General features: G+C 43.1%; 2 protein-coding genes across 2 annotated transcripts; one reads left to right on the top strand and one right to left on the bottom strand.

Moving 5' to 3' along the window:
- The first annotated feature begins 138 nt into the window (after positions 1-138).
- rhot2 (ras homolog family member T2) lies at positions 139-9,820 on the top strand. The gene is made up of 19 exons (XM_061094411.1): positions 139-309; positions 1,138-1,196; positions 1,618-1,699; positions 1,805-1,848; positions 2,594-2,647; positions 2,756-2,808; positions 3,095-3,203; positions 3,365-3,466; positions 3,584-3,682; positions 3,777-3,885; positions 3,987-4,107; positions 4,315-4,399; positions 4,516-4,661; positions 4,779-4,879; positions 6,563-6,693; positions 6,836-6,916; positions 7,023-7,145; positions 7,969-8,171; positions 8,538-9,820. The coding sequence occupies exons 1-19, from the start codon at positions 273-275 to the stop codon at positions 8,653-8,655; spliced, it is 1,857 nt and encodes a 618-aa protein (XP_060950394.1). The 5' UTR covers positions 139-272; the 3' UTR covers positions 8,656-9,820.
- Positions 9,821-11,183: 1,363 nt separating this feature from the next.
- On the bottom strand, positions 11,184-12,670 carry LOC133027505 (histone H5). Its single transcript, XM_061094520.1, has one exon. It carries the CDS (start codon positions 12,396-12,398, stop codon positions 11,793-11,795), a length of 606 nt encoding a protein of 201 aa, XP_060950503.1. The 5' UTR covers positions 12,399-12,670; the 3' UTR covers positions 11,184-11,792.
- Between the last annotated feature and the right edge of the window lie 4,170 nt (positions 12,671-16,840).

The raw sequence follows: 16,840 nt of genomic DNA on the forward strand, positions 1-16,840 counted from the left end.
AACTTTCCAAGGATCTAATAGTTTTAAGTAATATATATTGTTTTTGTACATTCCAATACAATCTGCTGTGGTCGTGAAGCAGCGTTGTGGTTTGTCCAGCAGGGGGCGTCTTTTCCCCGTCCTCTCTGAACCGGAACAACATGGTTTCACCTTCGCCGCGGAGCGACGGACGCTCACTCGGGCTTTAGCTGGAAAATTTGACTTTCAGATGAGAGATAAATGTCCGTGTAGCCCCGCAGCGCGTCTGACTGTTGTCCACACTCAGAGACAACATGAAGCAGGACGTCAGGATTCTCCTTCTGGGGGAACGTGAGTGGCTTCCGCTGTTAGCCGCACACAAGCTAAGAGGCTAGCAAACATTAGCCGCCGAAGCTAACTCCCTAACTTGGAGCCGAGTTGACCAGAGTGTCCCCCGGGGACATGTTGGCTCAGTACACTAGATAAACACACCTACACGTGTGTGCTTTTGTTTAAATGTGCTATTAAAAGGCTTATTTTCTAAGAAATGAAGCGCCTTCCAATGTTAGTTTCCGCTCATGCTAGCATAACATAGCTTCGAGGTAACTTTGCTCTTAAAGTTGTGAAGGAATTTAAAGTTGTTGAATGTAATTTTCCCCTTTCTTACTTATGAGCTCAGCATTACACAATAGATAATAGTGTTTTGTTATTATGTGTAAAAACAGGTATTAGGCCTTTTGTTGCATTCTATATCATCGTGACACATGTGTTTATTCAGGATGGTCTCACGTTAGTTTCCAGTTGCTTCCTGTGCTGGTCGACACATGGTCACAGCACAGGAAGCAACTGATCAGCTCAGCAGTGCAGTAGTTATATTCAAATAGAGGGAAATAGAAAAAGCTTATTATAAACAATACGAAACTAAAACATTATACATTCAAATGAACATTCGCGAAGTAACAACATTAACTGTATGGAGTGTTTGTGAATAGTTATTGCACCGTGGATCAGTTGCTTCACATTCTTTCAATAAAACCTGCAGTAAAGCGGCCTCATGCCATGTTAACAAGCAGCACTGACATGTTAGTTCTGTCATTTCAACATACAAGTCATGTGTGATCCGTGTGTCTCCCTGTGGTCGCTGCTCTCTCATCCTCTTCATGGTGTCTCTGTTCACAGCCAAGGTGGGGAAGACGTCCCTTATCATGTCCCTGGTGGGAGAGGAGTTTCCAGAAGAGGTAAGTGTCCATGCAGCTCTTCAATGTCCAGCTTCAACTCGGTTTGTTTTTAAATGTGCTGCATAAACAAACTTGATATAACGAGACAAATTAAATGTATGAACATTTCACTATAGTATGTTTTGGCTATGGTTGCAACAAAAGATAAAACAATTGTTGTTAAAATTAGAAAAACACATAAATTAAAAATGTGTCATCAGGGTTCAGATTTTGGTTTTACTTTGGTTTTTGATTATAACAGATGAGCGACAACACTAGTTGCCATAGATCATATTACAGCATCACAGGAAACACTGGGACGTGTGCAAACAAGTCTTTTTTTGTTAAGGAAGGAGATCAAATTAGTATCACTTGTATGCTTCAAGAATAGTGGCCATTATTGCAACAAACTCATAACTGAAAGTACATTTGTGATTGACAGGTTCCGTCCAGAGCTGAAGAAATCACCATCCCTGCTGATGTGACTCCAGAGAAGGTGCCCACACACATAGTGGACTACTCAGGTAACATCACGTGTGGGCTAACCCATACTATTGTACTCATTGGGGTCCGTGCTTGTTGCAGTTTTGGGTCTTTGTGACACAAATGTTCGTCTCTAACCTCAACAGAAAAGGAGCAGAGTGATAAAGTCCTGAAAGATGAGATCATCAAGGTAAACTCACTTTACTGCACCAGCAAACATTCTGAACTTGAAAATCATTCTTTTTAAACAATCTACATCTTTGTAACTCATCATAAACAAACTCAAACCACATGAACACAGGGATTAAATTTAGCTTGAACAACCTTGAATAAGTAAATTCAATATCAACTCTGAGAGGAAAATATGAATACATTTAGTTTCCTGTAAGGCTGTTTGCAACTCTGCAATCAAAATGTTCCCTGACATTTTACCAAAGAAAAGCATATTTTTTGAAGGTTTGTTTATACTCATAGAGGACATGTCCATTACAGTTTTTAAGATGAAAAAAACATAACGAGCCTGGTCCTTTTCGGCCTCTGGCTCCTTGAACATGCATAAACACTTTTAGATTGTAACAAACACCTGAACCAGTACTTTCTACTTGTGATTAGTCTGTGAGTCATTCTTCTTTGTTTGTGTTTAGAGTAATGAAAAATAAGTGATGTTGAAATGTAGATCGACTGATAGATTAAAAGCTTTATCTTGCAGCTCAGCTCCTTATTAACCACAATGATCTGGTACAGCATTACTGCTGAGGCTGCACCATCTCGTGCTCTATCTTCTCCTTACTCATGAAAAAAAATCTCTAGAGATATCTAAACTTCTTCACTTTATTATCACACATCCTTTTAAACTCAAGTGTGTACAAACAGTTAAATTCTAATAGGTTTAATGGAGAATGTCTTGATTTTGATTGATGTTTTTGTCATCGCAGGCTAACGTGGTTTGTGTCGTGTATGATGTCACCAATGAGGAAACAATAGAAAAGGTAGTAACTGCCAGCTTTGTTCACATTGTCTCATACTGTGATTTATATTTACTTAATTCATTTAAAATACATACTACACTGTGTTAAATGCTGCCTCGTGCTTTTCAGATCAGAACTAAATGGATCCCGTTAGTAAATGGAGATGCAGAAAAGGGGAACAAGTATGTATAAGCTGTCATTGGGTGTGTGTTTCTTGGAGCTTTTCTTGTCTCATGGACTTTGCTCTCCTTCCTATTGTTTGTATGTAATGTTGGCAAACTTGGCAGTCAATGTATTCCAGCCTGTTGTAGTGTTGAGTCACCTTGAAAACATTATGTGCTGAGTGAGAACATGTTTTACACAGTATTTTAATTCAAAACGGATTCGTAACATGTCCTGAATGTGATGTTTTGGTTGTTGTATGTAACAAATCGTCATTAGTTAACCTGTCTTCACATGTTTTCTCAGAGTTCCCATCATCCTTGTGGGAAACAAGTCTGATCTGCGCTGCGGGAGCTCAATGGAAACGATCCTCCCCATCATGAACCAGTTCTCTGAGATTGAGACATGTGTCGAGGTACGACTGAAGTCTAGACGTTTCCCCTCCATTCCTTATCTCTGCAGTCTGTATACACCTGCTGACTCTACGTTTGCGATACACATGCGCAGACAATCTGCTTTCAGGCTGTGCAGATATTTGTATCTGAAATATTCCCTCTGCTGGTTTTCCTATTCAAGTGTTCTGCGAAGAACCTGAAAAACATCTCAGAGCTGTTCTACTATGCACAGAAGGCCGTTCTTCACCCCACTGCTCCTCTTTACGACCCTGAAGACAAGCAGGTCAGCCACTTTTCTTTGTAATGTGATACCAGGTGTTGAGTCAGCCTGTGTTTCTGTCCCAGTCTACTTTGTGTACATATAACTGGACGTTTTTTGACCTTCAATATTTTCCCACAGCTTAAACCTTTATGTGTCCGAGCCCTCAGCAGAATATTCTACATTTCCGACCGGGACAATGACCATATCCTCAGTGACGCTGAACTCAACAGATTTCAGGTGCCACCTAAAATCATTTAATATACTGTTCTCTTGACTATTATGTGAACCAAAAACATTTTGTTTGCTATAAAAGTATCATCTTTTTTTGTAGAAATCTTGTTTTGGAAATCCTCTTGCACCTCAAGCCTTAGAAGACGTGAAGACGGTAGTTTGGAAGAACACAAGCGACGGAGTGCAAGACAACGGCCTGACGCTTAATGGTAAAAATCCTCCGTGAATGAGAACATGCAGCTTTAAACCCATGCTGGTGCAGAGCCACACTCAACTATAATGACCATGCATTGTTTCTCTTCTCTTTCAGGGTTCTTGTTCCTTAATACATTATTTATCCAGAGGGGCCGACATGAAACCACGTGGACCATCCTCAGAAGGTTTGGTTATCATGACAACCTGGAGCTGACTGACGATTACCTTTATCCTGAGTGAGTCTGACCATGTCCTGTCTGTCATGACAGCTGAAATGTTATGTTTTCTGCCACATGGTGTATTGAAATGATTGAGAGCTTAGATCCCACACTGTATATTCTACAGTTATCAGTCTCAGACTTCCTATCAGTGTAATGTGTTATAGATATTTGTACTTAAATGGCCATGTACATTTATATCTAATGTTGTATTTGTGTTGTCAGACTACGGGTTCCTGTCGACTGCACCACAGAGCTCACTCCACTAGGCCACCAGTTCCTCCAGAAGCTGTTTGACAAGTACGATGAAGTGAGTTTCTCGCTGCCTCTGGCCACATTTCCCCTGTGGAATCTAAAGTATAATAGGTAAATGTTGGGGTAAATCTTACCGGAGGATGAAAAGGTGTCTCTCTTTTTCCTTCGTAGGACAAAGACTCTGCCTTGTCCCCGTCAGAGCTGAAGAACCTGTTCTGTGTATGTCCCTACATGCCGTGGGGAGCCGAAGTCTACATGACTGTGGCGACCACCAATGAGGGCTACATCACCAACCACGGCTACCTCTGTCAGTGGACGTGAGTATCTCCCTTTGTTGTTGATGATGTGATTATAAGCGTGTTCTACGTTAACACTGTAATGCATTTACACTCTGCACTCTTAAAAGCCCATGTTCACTATGCCTTCACATGCAGGCTGTCTGCATACCTTGACATCCACCGTTGCCTGGAGCACCTCGGATACCTAGGTTACCCTATCCTCACTGAGCAGCAGTCCCAGACCTCGGCTATCACAGGTGTGTGTGTGTGAGAGAAGGAAAATTGTAGTTAATTCAGACCAACTTCTTGTAATTACAAATGTTAGGAACATCTATCTTTTGAGACGCACTGTACATCCTCCTTGAACTCTTCAGCACTATAGGAGGATTATCAATCATAATCCAGTTCACTGGAGTGTAATAGATTTACATACATGCTTTTGTCCTTGAGACGTGAGTGAGTAGTTCATTTAACCCGGGGGTTTGCAAATTGCTCATCGACACTGTCATGCATGCGTGGTTTGAAGTATGATACATGTTCCACACGTAATAATGAGGACGTTTTTATTCTTGTGATGAACGGAACAGTGATAAATGATTAAATTAGGGATTCATACATGAGCTAATATGAGGAGCTGTAGTATTGTGTGTGTGTGTGTGTGTGTGCAAGTGTGTGCATGGCAGAAGTGTCAGTGCAGACGTGAACTAGTCTAAGGACGGTTTTCCAGGAAAGGTTTTACGAGATTAGAAAGTGTGATGTAATGTGTCCTACTGCTGCTAATCACACACATAATTCTGTCTCTGAGGTCAGAACCCTCAGGTGACCTTACAGGAGGTGTTAGAGATTTGTAAGTCATCGTTTATTGGGTAGTGTTATTTGTTGTTTGTTTAGTTTTAACCATGTTTGCTGAATCACATTTGTTGGGCTGATACATTGGTCTTGAGTAGAATGTTGAGATGGGTTTACAGAATTTGGTACAGTCCAAATCCGTGGCTTGGTTTAGACTCCAATATTTGAGCCACAGTTCACATCACCTGATACCTGTTGATTGTGCCCAAGGGATTTTATTGTCCCTCGTGAGCTAATTAACTTAGCTTAGACACATGCTGTTGTTTTCAGAATACATAGCCAAAGTATAGTCCAAACTTTAAATAGAATATACCTTTTGAAATTTACATTGTGTGTCATGGTGGTGAAATGAAAAAACGAGTTTAGTAGCATTAGTAAACTAAGCTCAGCAGTCCTGTATCCTTGTACAAGATTGCAGATGTTAACATCTCGGTTTCTTCATCACTTCACCCTTATTTTCAGATATCCAGATAAAGAGGCCACTGCACAAAATGAAGAACTACACAGGCAAACCTTACACTCTCACAGGTGTAATACTCACCTGCCGTATATGTGAATTATTATACACTGAATGTCATTACAGGTCAACTTAACTCATGTTCAAATTACTCAACATACGGTGCATGTGTCATTTGTTCAATGTTATTAAGTAGCCTTCATCTAAAAGTAAAGCCAGTGACTGTTACTGCTCATTTGACTTGTTGGAGGGAAATCTCTCTTTTCTTACCAACCCAGGTCTTATTTACACATAATTTGTTTCAATTCCTTTGGTTTATAACCACAACACACAGGAGAGAACAAACTAATTTGTCTGTATGTAGAAGAACAGAAACGGCTCCTTGTATCAGGTCGCTCCTTCTCTGCTGGTTGCTGCAGTTAAATCTATTACAGCTATTAATATCGCCTGTTCACATTTTCTTACTTCACTTAGCAAGTTGGGAAAATTGCAAAATCAAAGAACATTTTTATTATCTGTTGAGTTAAGGCAGGTGTTGCCTTGTGTTTTCTCAGATTCCAAAAGGCAGAATGACAGTCCTGCGTGTTTGTGTGATGGGTTTATATTTTCTGTCTGTTCTTGTTTACATGTGCAGTGACACGGGAGAGAGAGGTGGACCTGGAGAAGGGCCAGACCCAGCGGTCAGTGTTTCTCTGCAAGGTGATCGGACCGCGGGGGACGGGCAAGACAGCCTTTCTCCAGGCCTTCGTGGGTCGTAACGCTGAGGTATGGCACTATCTTCTCGTCTGGAGCTGAAAATGTCAAATGTATGATTATTGAATTGATGAGCTTTTGATAGCTCTCATCATTAACAGTGAAGCTGAGCTGTAACTGTTTTCCTGTTTTGTTTTCTCTATCTTTTCTATAGAAAACAGGAAATCCCAGCAGTGCCTTCTCCCCCTACGCCATAAACACTGTCCAAGTCAGCAAGCAGGAGAAGTACCTTATTGTAAGTAGCTCCCATCATGATATTAATGGTGAACTTTAACCTCTGACCTTGACTAAAGTCTCAGTGCAACAGTATTTAAAAGATTATAATTTCCCCCTCCATGCAGCTCAAAGAGGTGGATGTCGAGGCGGAGTTCCTGAAGGAGTCAGACGCCTCCTGTGACGTTGCTTGTCTCATGTATGACACCGGTGACCCACAGTCCTTCGACTATTGTGCCAGTATATACAAGGTCAGTCACAACAAAGGTTACAAATGCATTAAAGGGATACTACCATTGCCCACAGTTTGCTAACATTCATTTCTACCATTAGTGAAGCAACATTTTGATCTGTAAATGTTACTCTGCGGGAGAAGACAGGCCAACTCCAGCTTCTGCTATGATTCAGACACTATTTCACTTTATATTATTATTATATCACTCAACCAAACATCTTTCGCCACTTGAATAAACTCTACAAGTGGTTAAGAGCTCATAAAGGCTTAACAGTGGAATAGAGACACATATGTGGGTTTTGGACAATCTGTTTTCTCTCCACGGTAACAATCTCCAGACAATAAAATGTGGTCAGCCTTGAGGGAGTTTCCTCAAATTTGGCACAAACATTCTCTTGGGGTCGAGTGGTAACTCACTTGATTTTGGAAGCCCAAGGTCACTGTGACCTAACAAAGTGTTTATGTTTTTCTTGCACATGATACCTTAAGAACAGCTTTAGAAAATGTCTTAAAATTTGGTACAAACTTTCATTTGAACTCAAAGATGAACTGATTAGATTTTGGTGCCTGGATGTCAAAGGTCAAGATCACATTGACCTCATGTTATTGTGCATTTGACATATTACGACTTCCCGTAGGCAATTTCTACTCTTGAGGGAATATTTTTACCTTTTGATCAGTTGTCACTTGGACTCAAAGATAAATTCATAATGTTCCAGTGTTGAAAGGTTACAGTGACCTTTATATGGAACTGGAAACTATACACAAAAACTGCCCTGCTTGGTGGAGGCATACAACTGCAGTATGTTAATTCTAGTTATCCCTTTGTTTTTCCTCAGCAACACTACATGGAGAGCAATATCCCATGCGTGTTGGTCGCTTCCAAAGTGGACCTTTCGGAAGTGAAGCAGCTCCACGGGATGACCCCGGCAGAGTTCTGCTATAAACACAGACTGCCTCCACCGCTGCCCTTCTCCAGCCTGTTCCTGGACTCCACCAGCAAGAGCATCTACACCCGGCTTGCCTGGGCAGCGATGTACCCGTACGTTCTAGTGAAACAAATAAGTGAAACATCAGCCAATGGAGAATATTATGTGAAAACACAGAGCGATCAAACGGGGTATTTTTCAACCTGGACCCTGTGTTTACAAGCAGAGTAACAAGTCTTTTATTGTCAAAATAAAGAACTTATATTGGATATTTCATGCACTTCTGCAGCTGCCCCATGAGATTAAATTGTAACCATCCATTTATACATACAACACATGGTCTAGGTTGAAATATACTGGAATCCCCCTTTTAAGAGTGATAAACAAAGATGTCAAAGAAGCCAAACATTTGAAATGTTAATGCTAGTATCTGTGCATTTTTAGTTGTGACTGACACTTGTTTTTCCTCCCACCTGCAGACACCTGAATGGTTCAGACATGAGCAACACATCCTTCTGGCTGCGAGTGGCGCTGGGCTCGGCTGTGGTCGCAGTTCTGGGCTTTGCTATCTACAGAGCCGCTGTGAGACTGAAATGACCCAGAGCCAGCCGAGATTTTACGTTTTGTTTTGTTTTTCAAAATGATGCACCCTTTATCCATCAAGACCAAACCTCCCAAACCAGATCCAGAGCTTTTGCAGTTTGAAACATTTCACTTTTCTCCACGGAGGCTTCCAGGAAACTTGTCATATCTCTGCCCGCCTTTGTCTGACCTCCTCACTTTGTCCTACCCTCAGTCAACAGACCACACTTGGATCCTAGTGGTTTATTGTTGTCCTCGATGCTGTGCCCAGCTTTTTCTGCCTTATATTGTCTCAGCAGGCCACGTAGGAGTAAGCCTATCTGCGCTCGGTGCATTGGAAAAACATAGAACTGCTACCGTTCATATTCAAAAAGGTGCTTTATGAGAACAGAGGAGTTGGACAAGGACTGTAAAGTCCAGTCTGTGTCTTCTTCCTCAGTTATCTGTAAGAGTTAATGGTGAGATCAGAGAGTTTTATATACATGCAGTGTTTCCTCAGTATGACAGAGATGCCAAATTGACAAGACTGAAGAACCAAAGGGAGCATGTGATGCATTTTCAACAGAGAGGACATCCTGATTGGCTGCTGCTGAACCTCCTCAGTGAACAACAGGCACAAGGTCTTCATTTCTTAAGGGCCAAATAATGAGCAATAATCCTAGCATGTTAGCTGCTTCTGGGGCACACCATTTTGTCTGAGAATGAAATGGCTCGAATCTAATTGTTGAAGTGTTACTCGCGGTGCCTCCTCTGATCTGCTGCGGCATGGAGAGGTTTCTCTTTGTGCATGATGGAAAATGGCTGTTTGCAACAAAACAAAAATTGCAGGAACGATAATTTCTCCTGAGACGAAGCGAATCTTAAAAATGATAAAAATCTTAAATGAAAGGATCTGGTCCGATCTCTGCTTTCACTCCTTTTGTTCATACTGAAATCAAATTAATTTTAAACCAGACTGAAGTAGATTTCTTATTTGTTCTGTTTTTCTTTTTCTTTTCTTTTCACATGTACCTGACACTGTGCATTCACGTTACATGACCTGCCATTGTATTGTTCTGTTGCTCAATTTAGCAGGTGACCTGCTGTTTCTGCAGCTTTTAAAGATATGACTGTTTCCCCTGCAAGATTGAGATGCTTAATAAAAGACTGGAGCAGTGGGAGCTTCCACCCAAAAGACAAATGAAAAGAGTGTTGAGATTTAATTAATAGGGTGGATCCAGGATTAAATTTCACTTTCTTTAGGATTGTGGGAATTTTTGGGGACATCTTGGTGAGTTTCTCCAGAAAAATATGAAAAATAATCAGGTGCAATAAGAGATCTTACATTCATATAGAGGCACAGTGGTGCAGCTGGATTCAATTTAAGGCAACCGTTGGGCTTCGGTGACTGTGTGCTCTTAGTGTGGTTTGTTTTGAAAATGTTAACAATTGGACTAAATTTTCTGACCTTAGATATAGAATATTATGTTTTTATGATTTCATGCTACTATAGTCCCAATAGTACGGATACTCTACAGCCATGAGTTACAGAGGTATATCTGAAAGTCACGCAGTTAAAATCTCATGTTACAGTTCTCTGTGGAGACAACACCTACTGTTGCTCAATTACACTCGGCTGTTCTAAACTTGTGCAGCATGTCCATGCATGTATGGATGCTGCTTGATGATGCTTCAGCCCGTAACTGATTGTGTGGTTTATGACTCGACTTGACTTTCAGCTGCTCTGACTCCAGCAGGTCCCCAGTTCACTGCGAGGAGTTCCTGAAAGACGCCGCAAGATGGCAGTATTGCCCCTCATGTGAGAGGCGGTGGGTGTGTCCGGGGGGAGGGGGGGTCTCATCACTCAGGAACATGGATGCTGGGATTTTGAGTTTGGGTCCGTGTGTTTATTTACTACTGTTCATGCGTGTGATGAGACACATGTGAGAGGAATGCTTCGCTGAGGCCATAACTCATCTCTCAACGTATTCTATTTCTATGCTTTACCACAAAGGAAATATTAACCTTATTTGTCCTTATATTAGTTTAACAGTAAGAAGCACATTCAGACTTCAACTCACTGCTTGTGACTATAGCTCCCACTGAAAATAACATTTAAATCCTGGATATCACCATTTTAACAGTTGTAAAATTTTGAAAATGTCCCCCTACACTCATTTCAAGTGTAATGTCTATTTTCCTAAAAGATAAAATTCAAAAATTTGCATATATAACGTATGAAACTAGTAATAAGTCAAACTGCTATAAGCTCAGTTACTGTTATAACTTGATGGTATTAGAAGCTCAGTCACTTCATAGAAATGTTTGATAAAATGAGTTTTTTGCGGAAGGATGACATCAGAGGGCTTTGTTTGCAGCATCCAGGCGCAGAACAATAAAAACTATGATCACGTGTAGATCTCAATAAAAGTGCAGGTGTAAGCAACGTGTGTGTGTCTGTGTGTGTGTGTAAAACTCAAGAGGAGAAGCAGTGCGATCCCTGCGGTCCGCTCCATCACCTTTACGCACGCGTAAAAAGGCGCACAAGAAGTTGACACGACCCCTTTGTAGAAGATGACACGGGTTTAATGAGCGGCGGAATACAAACAGTCTTTAAAGGTGACTGGACACAGCTGGGGGGGGGGGGGGGGGGGTATGTTATGAGGAAATATACAGCGTGGAGCTTGAATGCCATCTATGGAGCCTTTAGGAAAAATCTCGCTGACGTCCACCACCTCTATAGTGTGTACATTGTCATGGCTCAACAATGCGCACTATTCAAACATGTGTATTTTCAGCGGGACCCCCGCGTGCACTAACAACCAGTCATCAGTTCCACTGTATTTACAATTTCATCTTTTTTTTTTTTTTACCTTATCAGCAAAAAAAAAAAAAAAAAAAGAACACAACCAGATCCTCAGTCTTTAGCATCCCAGGATCAGACAGAGTAACATCATCATCATTAATAATAATAATCAGAATATTAACGCCAAATAAGAATGGTCACAATTGTTTCTATGCAGCGTCTTGAAGCTATAGTGCAATGGAGAGAAAACTACTGGTAAAAAGAGCATAAGTTGTCATGGGGACCTTACAAAAATAATACATATAAGAAAACATTTCCTTCAGTATTTACAGTGACTCTCTCTCTCTCTCTCTCTGTCAGTGTCCTTTCACTTCTTCTTCGCTGTCTTCGCTGCCCTTTTCGCCGGCTTCGTCTTGGGCTTGGCCACCTTCTTCGCCGGCTTGGCTTTGGGCTTGGTCGCCTTGGCTTTCTTCACCGGAGCCTTCTTGGCTTTCACCGGCGTCGCCTTCTTCACCACCTTCTTCACCTTCTTCGGGGTGGGCTTCTTGGGCTTCTCCGGCGTCTTGACCACCTTCTTGGACTTGACCACCTTCTTGGCCTTGACCGGCTTGGCCACCTTCTTGGGCCGGACCGGCTTGGCGACCACGACCGCCTTGGGGGTGGGGGGCTTCTTCTTGGTGCCCTCGGACTTGGCGAGCCTGAAGGAGCCGGACGCGCCGGTGCCCTTGGTGTGGATCAGGGTCCCGTTGGCCAGCAGCCTCCTCAGGGCCATCTTGATATGCAAGTCGGCGTTGTCGCTCACCTTGTAGGTCTTCCTCACGTACTTCTGGATGGACTGGCGGGAGGACCCGGTCCGGCTCTGGTCCTGCAGGATGGCGGCTCCGATCATCTCAGAGTACTTGGGGTGAGACGCGTTCTTCTTGGGCTTCGCCGTCTTTTTGGCTTTGGCCGGAGCCGCGGACGTCTCTGCCATGGTGACTTTCTCTTTTCCACTAAGTTCACCCAAAAAGAAAAAAGTCCTGGAGATGTAGTTTCACTCGGGTCCTGTCAGCTGGCAGGGAAACAGGAAGGAGGAGAAAAAAACAACAAGCCGCTCAGCCACAGATAAAGCTTCTCCTCTGTCACTGAACACCTCACACCTTCTTCCTTTTATGATTCAAAACAAAAGTCTGGTTCGGATCGTGCACGCTGGGTGACGCGTGCGTGCCGTGGATCACTTAAGCGTCTTATTCCACAGGCGCTCCGGCGAGCCTATGAAGCCGATCTGCGGACGTGATTGAGAACAGCAACTGCCAGCAGCTGATCCAGCGGACTCCATGGAACTGGCGCCGGCCTGTTTGTGTTTCTTCGCCGGCAAACTCCTGTGAAATGTGGAGCCCACGGCCCCCCCCCGGACCACCGGGCACCGGGGACCGGTAGAGGGGGCTTTGGGCTTCACGTGGACACGTCGCTTCCCGTCGGTGGTCGCCGGCGAACAACTTTTATTCCGGGAAAACCGGCCGGAAGGAGCGCGAGTCGCCAACAATTTCACACAATTCGCGTTAAATTGACCCGAACGGACGGCGCGTGCACGCCCGCCGCCCCGCGCACGTGCACGTCCCATCTATGCTCGTGCGTGTGCGCGCGGTTCGGACGGTGCACGTGTCCGTTTTCGCTTTTAAACCAGCGAGACGTTTTCACAACTAACACACTCCGGCCATTGACTTTGAGTGACGTGGTCGAGATTATTTGCTGTTAAACCCGCAATAAATGACCTGTCACCGCATCCGACCCGCGGGTCACACCCGGGATCCCCGCGGGGGTCGGTGCGTGTGGGCGTGCGGGTGGTGGGGGTGCGGGGTTCCCCTCTTTTTGGACAGATTTGCTTATAAGTGTCACTATGGCGGCGGCTCCTCCATTGTCAGGAAAGTTGCCAACACCTCCAAACATCAGGGATCGTGACCGGGGACATTGATCAAAGTGGGTGGGGGGGACAGGGGTGTCTGGGGGGGGGGGCTGATGTGTGTCCAGGTGTGGGTCCAGCTGTGAGGTGGAGGGTGGAGTGGTGGGGGGGGGGGGGCACGTAGGGCGCAGTGATGGTGCTTTCTTTTGTTCACGAAGTGGCGCATCACCCCCCCACTCAGGGTGACACGGTGGTCTCCTTCGCCACGCGTGGGTCCGAGGCTGCACACGCACCCGCACGAGCACGCGCACCCCGCAAACAACAAACTTCAGCATCACCCCCCCCTGCGTGCGGGTGTCTGCGTCTTATTTCAATATCAGCCTCTGCGTGTCCCTCCCCGCAACGCCATTTTGATTCCCATATAGCTGAAAGTCTCCCAGTCACTGGAGTGTGTGGTTTTCATGAGCACACTTTTTGTGTTTTTGTGAGATGTTTAGTTTGAACTTGTTATTACAAATATGTGTGTCCACAGGAGGCAGAGGTGCAGAGGAGACAATCTGTGGGCCAGGGGACAGACAAGCTGCTGTGGACCCACACTGACCATGTCCACTGTCGTTCAAATAACACGCACACTAAATTAAAATTATTTTTTCTATTCAGGCCATTTATTGATAAATCATGTAAATAACAAAAAAAAATATTATTATGATAAGTGATCGAAATGTCTGTCCCTCTGTCTCCACCTGTCCTCACTAGGAGTTGATGACTTGAGTGTTTTGTTTGGCGTGTGCATGTGTGTGCGTGTGTCTGAGTGTGCGTGTGCGCGCGAGCAAGGACAGTGAAGGCAAACGCGGAGGGAGGGGGGGTGAATGAGTGAATGAGAGAGTGAGGGATTTTTTTTCCCTTCTTGCTCCACAGTTGAGTAGAAGAGGGAGGGAGGAGTGAATGAAGGGGTGAGTTCTAGTGAAAGGGTGAGGAGGAGGAGGAGGAAGGGGGGGGGGATTGTTTTATATCAGAACAGTATTTAGGTTATACATTCATGTTGTATTGTACAGCACAAATGCGTACACGGGTGGGGGGTGGGGGGGTGAATGAGTGAGGGGTGGAGGTAAGGAGATCCACACTGGCCAAGTGACTATAAATATTCATTCCGAGCAACAGAGTACGATGGAGGTGATTGAGATGTGCAGCGCTGCTTGGATTTGATAGCACTGCTCAGTAGGAAGGTCTGTGTAATAACATCATGTGATCACTGGTCAGAGAGGAGCATCTCTGTGGAGTTTCCAGTCTTCCCCTCTTTGTCAGTGGAGGCAGCTGAGGATACAGGCGCCGTTGTTATTGTCACCGATGAGCTCGCACTGATGTGTTTTTGTCTTGTGCCCCGTTTAGGAAGCGCTGGAGTTTAGACCACTCCCTTCATCCGCCGACAGAGGGACGTCCTCCACTCTCACTGGACCTGCCGAGCCTGCCTCAGTACTCACTACACTACACACTATACACTCACTACACACCATATACACACTATACACTCACTACACACCATATACACACTACACACTCACTACACACCATATACACACTATAAACTCACTACACACCATATACACACTATGTACTAACTACACACTATACACTCACTACACACCATATACACACTATACACTCACTACACACCATATACACACTACACACTCACTACACACCATATACACACTATAAACTCACTACACACCATATACACACTATGTACTAACTACACACTATACACTCACTACACACCATATACACACTATACACTCACTACACACCATATACACACTATAAACTCACTACACACCATATACACACTATGCACTCACTACACACTATACACTCACTACACACTGTATACACACTATGTTCTCACTACGCAATACATACACACTATATGCACGCTATATACTCACTATGTACTCACTACACACTATATACTCACTATGTACTCACTACACACTGTATACACACTATGTACTAACTACACACTGTATACACATTATGTATCCAATACACACTATGTACTCACTACACAGTATATACACTCACTACACACTGTATACTCACTATATACTCACTATGTACTCACTACACACTGTATACACACAATGGACTAACTACACACTGTATACACACTATGTACCCAATACACACTATGTACTCACTACACAGTATATAGTCACTACACACTGTATACTAACTATATACTCAATACACAATACAACCACACTACATGCTCACTATATACTCATTATACACACTATATACTCAATTTATACACACACACTATATACTCACAATTCACTATATACACATTATACACATCACTATACTCTATATACACACATTATATCATCACTATATGCACTATACTCACTACATACTCATTATAATCACTATATACACATACTTTATATACTCACTGTACACCATATACATAATATATTCTCAAAATGTACTCCACACACTACATGCTCACTATTTACTCACTATACACCATATACACACATTATACACTCATTATATAGGCACTATACTCACTGCACACTCATTATAATCACTATATACTAACTATATACACACACACAATATACTCACAGATGTATAGTACATTTTTTTCTCTAAAGACCAAGCAATCGATAAAGAAAATAATCAGCATTACTGAAAAAGAATCATCATTTAGTCAATATCCTGATCAATTAATTACATTTTGTTAGTTGATTCATGTATAAGTATAGTTTTAAATGAGGGATTTCCCTTGTCATTCATTTCTAAAGCTCTCCGTCACCCAGTTTTATCTTGAGTCATCCCAGTGTCAGAGGTACAAATACATTCAGCTTCCATCAGGCGAGCAGACCCAGCGGCCGGTTCGTTTGTCAGAAGTTAAAGTTAACTTCCACGTGTATTTACAGGAGACAGCTACACCCCCACGTCAGGAGGGTTTTACAGTTGCTCCTCTAAATTTATCAGATGCCACTTTGTAATTTTAGCTTCCTAAAACGCTCTCAGGCCTGGTCCTGCCTCTGGCCCAAAGCATTCTGGGTAACGGCACCCACCATTTTTCGCCTGCAAAGGCCTCACTGTGCTGGGTATCAGGGCTGAGGATCAGCGGGTCCAGAACTGTCCAGCACATTATCACATCGTGTTACATTGAAAGCATTCTTTCTCTCTGCTCTGATTTGATGACTGTGTTGTCGTTTTCTGTGGATTTGAAAGTCAGATAAGGTTGATTAAATCACACCTTTCTTATCTACTCATGTTGTGGGTGAAGATCATCTGAGCACAGGTTCTAGATTAGATTGTTTCTTCTTCAGCGAAGAATCCTTTGGGTTTCTTTTACCACTTCTTTATTCACATACTTAAAGCCGTTTATTCCACTTTTTAGGGTGTAGCCCACATTTTCTAAATAATAACTTTTGCCCTAAAAGTCCGTTGACATAATCTCTCGCATCCCAGTAATGGTTTAATGCTTTCTAATGTTTTCTTATATCTTGTGAGTT

The sequence above is a fragment of the Limanda limanda genome, chromosome 21, assembly GCF_963576545.1.
Source record: "Limanda limanda chromosome 21, fLimLim1.1, whole genome shotgun sequence".
In the NCBI taxonomy this organism is placed as follows: Eukaryota; Metazoa; Chordata; class Actinopteri; order Pleuronectiformes; family Pleuronectidae; genus Limanda; species Limanda limanda.